We start from the raw sequence: 14,355 nt of genomic DNA on the forward strand, positions 1-14,355 counted from the left end.
ACTCTACAAATAATAAAAAATGTATTGAAAATATGATTTTTACATATTCAATCATAAAAATTATAGTTATCCACATTCACATCTGTGCCGTGTACGGAAGGGGTAAAAACTTAACATCCTTAAGGACACCATCCAAAAGAAACAATTACACTATCTAAAATTCTGAGACATTATTAATTAGAAAATTCTGAGACATTATTAATTAGACCTAAAGCAAGATAAACTAAGAGCAGGCAAAATCAAATGCCTCAATCTCTTTCCTGTTATTTTACATGAAACATACAGATATTAAGTCTGTACCTTCTATCATACCATAATATATAAAGAATATAATTCCAATCAACTCACCAAACTCATCAAATCCGTTGAAGCCCCTCTCACTCCTGTTAGTAGTGAGTGCCATACAGACCATGTTACCTGGACACTGGTAGCCAGAGCCAGGGTGAGGAGAGCAGTAGGAGTCTGGGATAGCCAGGTCACGCACTGTGAAGTTGCTGGAACGAGAAAACACAGTGGAGTCTCCCAGGTCATGCACCATAAACCTTATTGACATAATATTAACAGACAATGACCTGGATAAAAATTGCCACCAGGACAGTTATCCTATGAAATGATTACTTAATCTGGTAATGTTTCACAAATACGGTAAAATCTTGAAAATTTTATCGCTTAAAAATTAATTATCATTTTAAATTGCGAAATCCTACTAATTTTTTCAAAATTACGTCTCCCTGACTCCTGGGTAAGACAAAACTTTCAAAACTCCATACTGGATACATCTTTGGTCTCTGACACCGCTTTCCTGTCCTTGAATGGCTACTTTCCTAGGAATTCTGTCCAGAGGATGATTTTATCAAATAGATAGTGTTATCCATAGGCTAGCACTAACCAGTCTTAATAAAACTAGGCATGTAAGTTTACTCACTCTGGATCTGTTCCGTTAACCACACAGTGATATTTAAGTTCTCCAAAGAACTGCACTCCCACAATGGCGTACAGCGACATGAAGAACAGAAAGAAAATTGTCACGCTGTAAATCTGTTCGCTGGAACGTCTGAAAAATAAAATAAAATAAAATAAAATAAATGATACGATGGAAAGTTTTATTTTTTATTATCTCAATTTCCTCCGTAATTTGCTTCTATCAAAAATTTCAAACTAGACTGCAAAGCTTGTTGATGTGCAGACAAAATTACAAAATGTACAACTCTGATAGAGATCACATTATCAAGATTTTGTGGCTAAACATTTGACAATTTTATGCTGACATTATATTCAAGCATCAATTCAATGTTGTAACATGGCATGGCTCCATTGCTAAAATGAAGAAAAGTATCAATTAAGTGAAAACAAATAAATGTCTTTGGTTGCTACAATATATGAAGGTGTGAGGTAAATTTGCTCATTGTGAAACAATGAAAATCAATATCTTTCAAAGTGAATATGCATTACAATCCTCTGACACATATTCATTGTTAACAGAAGTTCATAAAAAGATGATTGGTTAACTTAACAACTGTATATTTGGGAGTGGTGTGGGGTTAGGGGGGAAGTGCTTTGAGTGAAAAAAAAATGAAAATCACAACCAAGAAATAATGTCCAAAATACCATTGGAATACACCAAAAATGTTTGGGGTCCAATTTCATATTTACTAGCAATGTGTGTGTAAGAATTAAACTTGAACTGCTACACTACCAAACTTAGTATTCTAACACATAACCCTGAAATTAAAGAAAATAAATCACTTCAATCTGTATGGTGTCTTTTGAGTAAAAAAAAACTTCAAAGTATTACTAAATATTCAAGTTCCATCATAATAAAACTAAAGTTTATCTGGAGTCAAATTAAAACACATTTTTGCAGTGTGCTTTGACATGAATTGGGCTGGCACGTGTAGCTGATATGCTTTATGCTAATGCACTATGTCCTTGAGAGTCTAATACAAAGTGCATGTCTTTCATCATTGCCCTATGAGGTGCACAGCGCTAGTCTAAAGTTCATGGTGTCTATCTATGAGCAGTTACACCTACTTCTGTATAAGCCTGGGTATAAGAAGCAGCAAAGATTCAGCAAATCAGTTGGATAAACGATCAATTTAACATATAATTATAGAGCTCAACCGAAGCTGGTAATATCACTACAAGTATAGGGCATCATTGTATTCTGAACTGTAACATTTATATCTTTTCTAAATCAAAATATGTTAACACAATTTTTTGTCAAAAAAAACAACATACACCCATCAATTCTGTTTTTAAAATTATCATTTTCACTCTCATTTTCTGTAATTGAATATTCACATAAAAATACAAAATTGGAAAACAAATGTATAAATATCTTACTGTAAAATGGACTTAATCCTCGTCTTTGGCAGCTGAAACTTGAGGAAGACTCGAAACACTCTGATAAAAATCAGTGGTCGTGGAGCACGGAGTATGGAGAAACTGGACCTTTGGTCAACAACTTCTGTTATTTCAAAGACCTGGAAAAGATGAAAAGTCATCAGTTTCTTTTCATCCTCATTAATATGTAAGAAAACACAAACAGGGCCCCGTAACTCGATTCCATAACTCGACCCATATAATACACTGTAGCCTCTATGTGATATCGCTATTTGCAATATGTGATGCTTTTGAGTTACGGAGCCCAGGTCTACAAAATTGCTATCATAAAACTTATTTTGTAATCTCTTGCAAGTATATCAATCTGCATATCTTTTCTATCCTCCATTTTTTGATCGTCCTCTGACAGAAAAATTAGATACCCATCAACGTAACCTTGAAAATTCTGACCATCTTCCAGAAGACAGCTTCCATCTGCCCCTGTCTATTCATATCAGTTGACTGAGAGTTGGTATAATTTACCTGCAGTATGACTGACACCCATAAACACAGCACCATGATGCCGTCAAACTGACACCACCTGTCCTTCAAGTACGGAGCCTCACCCTGGAAATAACCGTAATCACTTTGATAAATAAGAAGCAAGCAGTTCAACAGCAGTTATCTTTACTCATGTCTGTCTCTTTCAAGCAAGTTTTTTTTTTATTTAAAGATGTCGCTCTTATACTTTTACTCAGGCAGAGATATTGTAATAGCCAAAACTTATTAGTTACCATGAACTTTTATATACTTGACCTGTTTTCTATTCTTTACTGTGAGTCAGTTACTAGTACATACATTTTAATAGGTAGAAATGCAAGTTTGACCATGGGAAAGAATCAAGTATATACTACTGATATAAAAACCAACCTTCCACATTCCACGGATGTGCATTTTAGCAATCATCTCTGCAGTGAAGACAAAGGTCACAACAAGGTCAACAGCAAAGGTCACATACTTTAGCTCCACGCTGGTCTCGAATGTCTTGGGAGTATTGGCACTTACTGAAACAAAGCTGAGAACCGCACAAACCCGGAACACCCAGCGCACCCAGGATTTGTTGACCCACTGGATGTCAATAGTATCATTGAGATTCTCATCTGCTCCGTAGTCAGCGAGGGGGATAGGGTCCCCGCGTATGCTGCCTTGCTTTCTACTCAACATATTACTATAATATCGAATAAATTTTGAAGCAATATCAAAGTGTTTATCTTTCCACTACTTATACAGTGCAAGTTCTTTCATTGGGCCCCTTCCATTGAATCTCTGTCAAATATGTATCACAGTTTCATGGTAATATCACCCTGTGTAAGAGCTTTAAGCAGAGATTACTCACATTTTAAAGCACTCTTCTCTACTCTCACTAAATTTCAATAAGAGTAAACAACAACATCAGGTTTGCTTCTTGTAACATGGCTGTCCTGAAAATTCAATAAACAGTATTATTTTCATCAGTTTTGTTTGTGCAGAAATAAAGATATAATCAAAGTATACATTTTAATTAAAGAGAATAGACCTAACATCACGAGTAACTTTTAATTAATAATTTTAATTAACCACATAAAAACCTGTATCAAGGCTAAGGCCTAAGCAAATTATGCCCAAACTAAAATTGAAATATCTTTAATACGAGACCACAAGCACACACTTACCTAATGGTTTATGAAAAATACCCAAAATCTTCGTTAAATGCATGCATTCCATTCGCATATTTTGTCCATTTATGTAGCAGCACTTCTTCGGTTTTCTGCAAATTATTCTGTTATTGTACATAAATTATGGTGATGTTGCTGTGGGTTTTTACTATACACCGATCATATCAAAATTGCCAAGATGACCCACTTCAGTGAAAGACTAAAATTCTTTGCATGGCCACCAGTCAAAGGCATAGAAATGAAAGAAAACGTATCTCAAGTTCACGTTAGTTCTTTCAAATCCAGGAAATATAGGGAAATTCCTTATACCACTTTCTTTAGCTCTCCTTTTAGTTTCTTGGGAATCTAGGTCAAAGGTGTCTACGTCATGCCTGTCAATTTTGTCGAGTGTGTAAATAATAGGCATATTTGGGAACCTTCTTTTCGACAGTAAGAAAGCAACACGCTATAAGTAAAATAATCAGATGTCAAATAAACAAAACAAGAACTAAAACCAATGTCTCGAGTGCTCTACTTGAGGTTTTGTCCAAGGATTATATAAATGACCCACTTTGCTATCAACCAGGATGGCCGAGTGGTTAAGGCGTTGGACTTAAGATCCAATGGACGTATGTCCTCGTGGGTTCGAACCCCACTTCTGGTAGAAACCTTTTTTCCACAGTGAAACGGCATGGAGACAGCATTTACACTGAAATACTTGAAAATGCCATAATTTGCCTGAAAAGAAATTTATAATGATGAATCACCAGGATTTCACATCCCAACCATATCTTCTGAGGCCATCTTTCCCATACCTAGGGAATCACTACTCTCTACCAGGACGAGTGATATATTTTTTACAGATATGTCTCTATCTCTCAACTGAGTTGAGCCCTAAATGACCATCTATCTAGCTAGAGACATATCTGTGAATATCTGTAAAAAAAATCTATCACTCGCCCTGGTAGAGGGTAGGGAATCACCGGGATATCACATAACAGCTCTTCCGAGCACATCTTTCCCTTACCTAGGGAATCACCGGGATATCACATCCCAACAGCTCTTCCGATTTCATCTTTCCCTTAGGCCTACGTACCTAGGGAATCACCGGGATATAACACCCCACAGCTCACCCCAGCTCATCTTTCCCTTTCATAGAGATTTAACAGAATATCACAATCCAAGCACTTCCGATCTCATTTCTCCCATACATAGGAAACCACCAGAGACCACATCCAAAATACCACCTCCGAACTCATCTCTCCCCTACTGTACACAAGTGCAAACTACCTCCCAAACAACTCATACAAATCAATCATTAAATTAATGTGTTAATAAAAATAAATCACAATCCCAAACACGCACCCATTTCCACTACATATACATGTACAATGTACTGAAGTACACATGTACAGGGGTCGCAATATTTGACCCTCGGACTAGTTACTGTAGTCCCCTGTTCTGAATGGAGCCTAAAAAAGTTGATCCACGGACTTACATATCCGGGAATCAAATATGACTGACCCATTTAAATGCAATGGTGTCCTATCCCCTAATGGACTCCCTATCCCCGTCTCCCACTTTACTGCCTGTCCCAGCAGGGGCACAGCAATCTATTACATCTCAAATCGAAGAGGAGCAGAAATGGACAGGTAAAAATGTGCTACATTTTGATGGTATTTGGTTAATGCATCAGCTAATCAACTTATGGTCATGACTCATGAGAATTGAGTTTATATAAAATTAATTTATTGATTTACTAATCAATCTATAATTAATAATAATTAGAGTTGAGTTGCTTTGGCGGAGGTGTGCACTCTCTGAGTGGTTTTTAGTCTTCTTCATTTCAGCGATATTTTGAAAACACAATTACTTTATGTTTAAAGATCACAAAATGTATTATCTACTACCAGACTTGAATCATTATGTCTTACCCTTTGCCCCGAACTCAAAAATATATGTTGTCCTAGACTCCTAATTTGATTAATTTTTATTGTATATAAAAAAGGTCATTGTACGTTTTTATTAAAAGGGATATTTTTGTTATGATAATTTATATTTAATTTCAGATTTCTTTCTCTAAATTACCTTCAAAGTTGATTACTTTTAATTTTTCATGTTTAAAAGAACCGTGTTATTATGGAACATCTATATATAGGTCAATAAGGGAATTCCCAACCTCGACTTTGTTTCCTTCATGAAGTCGACGTCACTTCCGGGATTTCCAACATGGCGAACTGCTTCTGCTGTCTTCGAAATTGGATTTGGGGCGGATCGGGGTCAAATTCTGGCAGGGATGCCCAGGCAGAACAGCCCTCGGTCAGGTTGGATACATCACACATGGGTGAGCACTACCGACAGGTAGAAAAAATTACTTATTCAAAGAGAAAAGCGCAAAGACATCTCCTAGGAATTATAAGAAGATGACAGCCGGCTGTGGTTGTGTTGACAGTACATCTGCGTCATTTCCTCATCTTCATAATAAGTGCACTAACAATCTGAAAAGAGAACTTTCGTTTTTATTTTAGCAAGAGTAATCTCAATGAGATAAACCGACTACTCTCTTCTGTGAGACTTTAAAAGTATCAGGACAATATAGTATGCGCTGGCAGTGCTAGATGCAATTAATTTAATAATTACAAATGAAAATTCAAAGTTTTTCAGCAAATATTCATTGATTATTTAAATAAAAATTCTGTTTTAAATGATGTTTAAACTTAGGTAGGCGATCCTTATTCGTTAGGTTACTCATTCTGGGCTGTTAGAAACAATTTCTTTTAAATATTTTTTAATATACATGTACACACTGTAGACTAGTAGATGTATTGTAATTATTTGCAAATATGAATATATGCGATATATCAATAGACTATAAAAACATAATATCATTAAATAATAAAGTATGTCGTAATGTCAGCTGGTGTCTAAAATTAAAATGCAGCCCTATAGGGGGGGGGGGGGGCCGGGGGGGGGGCATGGTGAGTTGAAATTTGACCAAAATTTTGTGGCACAACGAACAGCAACGCCCATATGGTTCTAGCAGAAAGGATCTTTTTGGTACTGTATATTTGCAACATATCTGCATAAAAAAATTCTTAATGACATATAAAAGGGTAAAGTACCAGGTAAAAGCACTCATTGTGGGTCAATTTTCTCCACTGCTTGGCTGTGTTGCATGAACTGTGCGTCTCATGGCCAGAGTCTAGCCAATCCATGTCTTAATTGATCCACCATGTACAAACGGGGGCATCTCGATAGTCCAAAGGTTCATTGGTCTGAAGGTTCATTGGTCCTAAAAGTGGTAACATTTTAATCGATTTTTTTGACCAAGGGTTCATTGGACCAAAGGTTCTATAGTGAACATTCGGACCAATGAACCTTCGGACTATTGAACCTTCGACTGTTGCTACGGCCCCGTACATACAACCCTCTTATAGACCTGGTCTAAGTAGTGGTGGTAATTGTTTGGTGGTTATTTCAACAATGGCATATGATGTAGTTCATGGATTTTGCATAACATATGTGGCACAATCATTAAATTGGGAATATATGAATAAGTACAGGTAGGACAAATAGCAGAATACATTGAGGACTATGCTATGCTTCTCTATGCTTTAAATACATTGGAAATTTATTCAGACATGTCAAAGCTAATTTAATGGTTTTTGATGAAATTGTCAGGAAAGATCACAAATGGCCCAAAGAAAATTAAGTTACTAGATTTTCGGGTGATGAAAATTATGCTCTGCATCAAAGCTACACTAGTTGTAATAATTATTTAATTTCTGTAATGTTTTTTATTCATTTATTCATTCATTCTTGTATTCATTTATGTAATTAGCTGTTCATTTTATTCATACATTCTTTCATCCATCCATCCTGTCATGTTCATTCATTACTGTGATGTTGTTTCCAGGCAGTGATGTAGTGATAGTGAAGAACTGTAGAAGAATATGTGGCACAGGGGCAGCACTGGCCAATGCACCCATTGTACAAGACAAAGCCTACTTTGAAATTAAACTACAATCTACAGGTATTTCACTAGTTATGATGTGATAAACCACATGCTTACATTTTACTATTTTTTACTGGTGTCACTTGACATGTGCAATTCCAATTTTTTTTAAGTCAGACAATTTCAAACTGTATATATTTTTTCAGCTAAAATAAATTACACATACTCAGGTATGTGGGGCATAGGTCTGGCCACAAAGTAGTGTAGCACAGTTCTAAGGCTAGTATATAATAATTATAACATTATTTATACACATACTCAGGTATATGGGGCGTGGGCCTGGCCACAAAGAAGTGTAACCTGAACACAGTACCACTGGGTACCAACACGGAGAGCTGGGTGGTACGGCAGGATGGTGCATTATACCACAACAATGAGGAAAGGGGAAAGTTAAAAGAGGTTCCACAAGAAGGAGACTTGTTGGTGAGAAAAAATGGACAGATTTAGAGTGTCATCCTCTTTAATAAATGCCCTTTTTGTTTTGTAAATTTGTATGTTCTTCAGTTGAAGATAGCAGTGAACAACAACTTTATTTATAACAAAAAAAATCTCATGAAAAGATTGTGCTTCATAGGTGTCTCAGAAAAACATGATACTTAAAAAGTTTAGTTAATTTATCCAGTAACTATTTACTCCAATAGCTATTATATGATTGTGTGTATTTTTTTTCAGGGTTTGAGCTATGACCATGTGACTCTGAATTTCTATCTTAATGGTAAACAACTAGACACCAGCTTTACTGGAATAAAAGGAACCATTTACCCAGTTTGTTATGGTGGGTCTTTCTAGGGATTTCAACTATTTATACATGGAAATAATATAACATATCTGTTTATGTTGCTTTAAAAGAAAACTAACTCTCTCTCTCTCTCTCTCTCTCTCTCTCTAGCATTTTTCTTCAGCAAAATAAATGTAGCTGATCATGTTATTTGCATGATGGAATGGTTTTCCAGTTTTAGGTTTATTTTGCAAAATGAATTCCCTTTATTTGTTGTTAGATGTATAGCATAACAAGGTTTTTAAAAATATTTTGATAGACTATAATATGTTAAAATTATACTAATTAATTTTGTAAAATTGTCTTCATTTCAGTTGACGAGGGTGCTATTTTAGACGTGCAATTTAGTTGCTTCTTCCATGAACCACCAGAAGGATATAACAAGATAATGATAGAACAGTCCTTACTCTAGAACAGGAAGAAATGAATAAGGAATTATAAAAAAGTATGAAGTATGACAAAATACACTCTAACCTTTTTAAGGGCATTTTCTGCTGGGAAGTATGCATTATAGTTATCGTGATGAATATATGAGTAGGTGGCTGTTAATAGCATGGGTACAATGTGTTCAAAATTTCATTCCCTAGTAACTACAGTGTTATGTATTAAGCATTACTTTGCTTTCAAAGATAGAGACTGGGATGGGTCCTAGTTGGAGATACGAGCTCTCTTAATGATAGAAGTGGTTGTGGAACACTGCTGCTGAATTGGTGGAATGCACCCTGAAAGATGGACACTTGCCCCCTTGGCCTTTGCCATGAGTATAAATTAAATGAGTTCCCAGTGACCTTTGAAACTCGGGGTGCTGTATTATTGTAATGAAGACAATGATGGTAGCATGATGGTATACAGTATAACACCAAATATACAAGGGTGAATAAGGCAGGGAAATAGCATATAGGAGATTTTTCTTGAAACGTCTTTGCATATCAATTTTTTTCAAATGACATATAATAAAGATATAGAAAGAAGCATTATGTTGATACTAAGAAGACAAATTGCTAGCTTTAAGCTTGTAGGCTAGTTTGAATTGAGAACGTCAGGGGGCACATGTAGTGTTGTTTTAGGTGCATGTTTACTTTCTTGTATAATGAGAACACAGAGTCACTATGTTTCGTACAAACATGGATTATGGACATTTATTTTTCATTAATAATTTTTATTATTTATTTAATTTGGAATACTCTTTCAAAGATACTTTTGATTCAGAGATAAGGATAAAAAAGCTGTATGCCATAGGGGTTCCATTTGTTGGGATTAATTTCTTATCATTGTTGTCATTCCATCGGTGCTTCTGCTACTATCAAGGCCGAAGGATGATAATGAATATGATGACATATTGCTACCTTTCAGCATTTTTTTCTTGATATTAAGAAGTTTTACCAATCTGCACTCATATGGCAAATGATCAATGTTGAAGCATTGGTGCACGCTTATGTATACTATGGTTTTGTTTCTGGATAAGGGCAGCACAAGCATTATTAATATTGTAATGAAGAAGGTGATAAGCAAGTCAGAATGGAATCTCCTGAAGCTGGAGAGTTCCTGTGAGAGAGAGAGAGAGAGAGAGATGTAATAATACTGTTAGTTCAGAATAGCTAGCTGACATCAGGATGAGGACATTTGGGTGTTGTATTTATTCAACCCTCCAACTGCCCACGTGAAGATGTATGCCATCATGCTTGCAGCATTCAGATTTTATTTTTTTCTCCAAATGGATTATTTCTTCCTGTACATTTGACAAGTGATTTTCTTTTCACCAAATGTGAACAGTACTGTAATTCAAGATATTATTTATTTTTTACTACTCAGGTTCTGACTAAGTATCATACCCGTGGGTAAGCAAGTTTATAACATTGGAGCGTATTTTAATTTCAAGTCCTAGGAATAGGACCAGTGCAGAATATGTACAAGTAGTTACCGTTGGTTCATGTAATAGGGTTATATAATGTTATGGAGGTATTAGTTAGTTGCAGCACCTCTAGCTTCTAAAAAGTTAGCTGATGGTGAAGTTTACTGAGATAAACAAGGAAATTGTAAGGAGGCATGGTTGTTTGTAAATAATGACTTCTTTAATTCACTTTTAGAATTTTTGAAAAAATTTACAAAATGAATTTGTTGTCATGCTTGAAATGTGAAAAAGAGAAAAAGTTACAAGAAACTCCCTGTGATATTTTCTCTACAAAGGACTCTACTGTGAACTAGTGATCAATATTCTTGGATGTAATCATCCAGGAATCCATATCAGCAAGTTTGACATATTCACCAAGTTGGCAAAAATAGGTGGAGACCAGTTTAAAACCTGCATTCAAGTTTGACTAACAATGTAAATGTATATATTGTACGAATGTATGACGCTTTAGCCGGCAGTTAATATGTTACTTGAGGAGATATTGTATACTTTTATGTTGATCATTGTTGTATTCTATTGCTGTTATTTTTTTGTAAATAAACTGTTTACAGAATATAAGAAACTTATTTTGTTGTCAACATGGTTTTGATTTTATGATTTTAGGAAAGATCACTTCATGATGAATAAGGTCAAGGTTTTATAATTGCCAAATAAGAGAGGCTGGCCTGTGGACAATTTCACTATCAGCTGTAAACTCAAATAAAGTAGACATGCCAAAATATAAACCAAATTAATCACTCAGTCAGCCAAACATTTAAAAAAGCTTTAAAACCACACCTCCATCAAATTTCTGATCATAAATTTGACTTTGTCTGTCCCTCTAGTTTGTAAATCCCCCAAATGTCTTAGTTACCTATGATGCATTACTGTAGCCCAAGCAATACCACAATTATTTTAGAAAAGTAGGCAAAAATTATCAAAGATTCATACAGCACATAAAAAAGCAGAAGATATGTTCAAATTTAATTCTTTGGAAAATATTAAATGATAAATACCCTTCGGTATGATTTCAAGTTATGCTTTTTGAAATAATATGGTGGCATTTGGTTGCAATTGGGTCTTTATGAAATTTATTTGATATCTAAACTCTATGGTTGTGTTTATGGTCTAGTGAAAATTATTTGATACCAACTTATTTTAGATGCATCTTTAAAACAGGTTATCAAAATTTATTGGGTAAACAATTTTCTTGCAATCAATTTAACGAGTCACAAAATCATTGCTCCATGTATATACATAACATATATTTATGATAATATATATTATTAGAAACACTTGTTTCAAATAAAATGTTTTATAAAATTTCAGATGCAACAGGTATTAAAAAGGCTGTACAAGACAACTAGCAGAGTAACATTTAAACCAAAACTTATACTAAAATTCTGAAGACAAAACTTTACATATCATATTTAAATATCATAAAATAAGCATTATAATGTACAATGCTCTGAAAATATTGTCTCCATCCAGTTAAATTTAAGTTAAAATAAAATGAAAAAAAAAACAATGATACAAATTGTAACAGAATTAAAACTCTTTGTTTGAATATAAACAAAACACCAATGTTTAAAATATTTTGTACCTTTCTTTCAAAATGCCATCAATCACACTGTTAAAATGTAATGCAGAATACTAACAGCAACTTCTCATGATGCAAATGAATACCTAGTGTGTGATAATACAATTTCATCATCAAGGTACACTTTAGTTGTAACCAAACAATTTAAATTTGATTGCTTTACATTAAAATATCACAATTCTTTATACAATTCAAACACTGATTAAGAACAGTTTTCCCAATGCTGGTCCAGTCCTTTATATACAGTTTTTAGCAAACAAAATCTATTTACATAACTGGCTCTGCCAAATATTTTCTTTTTTACACAAGGTACAGTTTATTATACATAAAATTAAAATGCTGCACTCAAAGCTTTACTGTACACTTTTCAAGAAAAAAACTCAGCACTGGCTTCAATATACACAACAAAGGACAAATTTGTTCAATGCTTTTCAACAAGCAAACTTTATGCCAGAGCTTTAGGCAAAGTATGATGCACTGGTGGCCTTTATTTCATACTAAGTTCATGCTGTCTATGCACAGGTTGAGGTGGCAGTGTGAACAAAGTTGTTTGAACAAGGTCAGCCCATGACGATATCCAGGTCAAGGTCACAGATGGTAAATTGTGTGAAAAAGGTCAGGCCATGACTATATCCAGGTCAAGGTTGCAGTTGGAAAACAGTGCACACTAGGTCAGCCCAATACATTGTCAAGCCACATGTGGAAAGTGAAAGGTGTGAATGGCATTCAAGGTCATACCATGAGGATATAACATATCACTCTTCCTTTGACCTTGACCAGGTCAAGGTCACCATTAGAGATTCTGGGAAGGAATCTTAAAAATTTTCACAAACTTGAAAAATAACAAAACCTCCATGTTACCCAGACTTATGGACTGGCCATGCTAGCAGCTATGTGGGACTTAGACATGGAACTGCTGGCTTTCTTTATAAACTGTTCAATGAACTCAGCTATGCCATGGAGTTGTTCACGTCGGAGGAACTCCAGGTAAGAACGCTTGGCCTGCTTGATCTGGTCTGGGTGAACCTTCTTCTCTGGAGGCTGGAACTAGAGTGAAGGATGGATATTTTGTTAGACTCACTCTCATCTCTATATCTCTGCTTTAAAACTGTGAATCGATAAAAATCTTCCACTTCCACTTCCTCCCAAAAAAGTAAACATTTGCAATTGTTTAGGTAAACCATGAGTTTAGGTTTCAAATACAACATCACCTTAAGAAACCAGACTATAAGTCTTGAAAATCTTGTAAATAAACATTTCATTAAATTCTTTACGTAATATTTGAATCCATCTCACGAACTGAAACCTCTTTCACAAAACTCCACAAAACTCTCCAAATATTCAAAACTTCATCAGTACCTCCTTCAGATATGCCCAGGCAAAGCCCAGGAAAGCCTGGTGCCTGTGTAGTGAGAAGCACTCATTGACCCTGGGGACACTGAGGGCCTCCATCACCCCATCCTCCACCATGAATGCCGTGGGGTACCTCGTGTCCTTCTTAAATGCTCTGTACCTGCAATAACACACAGTAATATGTGTTATGAATATAGTCATGATGGTGATTATCAACTGATGGATATTTTAAGTTCAGAAATATATTAAATACCATGATATAAACAATTTCTTAGATCCTTAGAGTATATGGAAATATCTATTGTAATCATGATAATAATAATCATCAATTGATAGACAATAGTACAACAATCATCAACTGAAAAGAAATAATTGACAAGACTCACTATCTTATATATTGTTTAATTACTTCATCTCTATATAGATCAAAGCTAATTTAGTATTTATCTTACAAATGAATTGGTAGATTCATTCTGTAACTGCACCTTGTCCTTCTTTGCTCTCTCTCTCTCTCTCTTATTCTCTCTCTCTCTCACACACAAATGCACAGTGTGAATTTTTTTCTCTCTCACTCACTCACTCTCTCTTATTCTCTCTCTATCACACACACACACACACACACACACACACACACACACACACACACACACAACATATAATATCGACTCTGAAAACCATCAAGCTTTAATGACAATACAAAGC

At 35.1% G+C, this 14,355-nt stretch overlaps 3 protein-coding genes and 1 non-coding gene across 7 annotated transcripts in view; 2 read left to right on the plus strand and 2 right to left on the minus strand.

The window, feature by feature from the left end:
- The window catches only part of LOC106165344 (sodium leak channel NALCN), a 33,360-nt gene extending 29,022 nt beyond the window's left edge, over window positions 1-4,338 (minus strand). For 2 of the 4 annotated variants that reach the window (XM_086997098.1, XM_086997096.1), the window contains exons 1-6: window positions 4,035-4,336; window positions 3,253-3,803; window positions 2,866-2,949; window positions 2,344-2,483; window positions 926-1,054; window positions 349-494 (exon numbers count right to left, since the gene is read on the minus strand). In XM_086997098.1, coding sequence (XP_086853224.1) covers window positions 349-494; window positions 926-1,054; window positions 2,344-2,483; window positions 2,866-2,949; window positions 3,253-3,546 — 793 coding nt within the window. In that variant the 5' untranslated portion in view covers window positions 3,547-3,803; window positions 4,035-4,336. Of the gene's footprint in view, window positions 1-348; window positions 495-925; window positions 1,055-2,343; window positions 2,484-2,865; window positions 2,950-3,252; window positions 3,804-4,034 lie in introns of all 4 variants that reach the window. The other 2 variants (XM_086997097.1, XM_086997099.1) reach the window with 2 other exon arrangements.
- A 259-nt stretch (window positions 4,339-4,597) lies between these two features.
- On the plus strand, window positions 4,598-4,680 carry Trnal-uaa (transfer RNA leucine (anticodon UAA)). Its single transcript has one exon. It is a non-coding gene; the product is annotated as a tRNA-Leu (tRNA).
- Window positions 4,681-6,190: 1,510 nt separating this feature from the next.
- On the plus strand, window positions 6,191-11,287 carry LOC106156416 (SPRY domain-containing protein 7). The gene is made up of 5 exons (XM_013531670.2): window positions 6,191-6,360; window positions 7,933-8,049; window positions 8,294-8,454; window positions 8,704-8,806; window positions 9,124-11,287. The coding sequence occupies exons 1-5, from the start codon at window positions 6,246-6,248 to the stop codon at window positions 9,219-9,221; spliced, it is 594 nt and encodes a 197-aa protein (XP_013387124.2). The 5' UTR covers window positions 6,191-6,245; the 3' UTR covers window positions 9,222-11,287.
- A 709-nt stretch (window positions 11,288-11,996) lies between these two features.
- Window positions 11,997-14,355, minus strand: part of LOC106156419 (centromere protein I-like) — a 41,552-nt gene continuing 39,193 nt past the window's right edge. The window contains exons 18-19 of the mRNA XM_086996650.1: window positions 13,660-13,813; window positions 11,997-13,347 (exon numbers count right to left, since the gene is read on the minus strand). Coding sequence (XP_086852776.1) covers window positions 13,168-13,347; window positions 13,660-13,813 — 334 coding nt within the window. The 3' untranslated portion in view covers window positions 11,997-13,167. The remainder of the gene's footprint in view (window positions 13,348-13,659; window positions 13,814-14,355) is intronic.

Source organism: Lingula anatina, chromosome 10, assembly GCF_051362555.1.
Source record: "Lingula anatina isolate TDL-2025a chromosome 10, LinAna3.0, whole genome shotgun sequence".
Classification (NCBI taxonomy): Eukaryota; Metazoa; Brachiopoda; class Lingulata; order Lingulida; family Lingulidae; genus Lingula; species Lingula anatina.

What these genes read in the sequence shown, in the direction of transcription:
- LOC106156416 (XM_013531670.2), top strand. Translation starts at nt 6,246, where the DNA reads ATGGCGAACTGCTTCTGCTGTCTTCGAAATTGGATTTGGGGCGGATCG. An exon ending in GTTGGATACATCACACATGG is followed by an intron (nt 6,361 to 7,932) that starts GTGAGCACTACC and finishes TGTTGTTTCCAG; the next exon opens with GCAGTGATGTAGTGATAGTG. An exon ending in AATTAAACTACAATCTACAG is followed by an intron (nt 8,050 to 8,293) that starts GTATTTCACTAG and finishes ACACATACTCAG; the next exon opens with GTATATGGGGCGTGGGCCTG.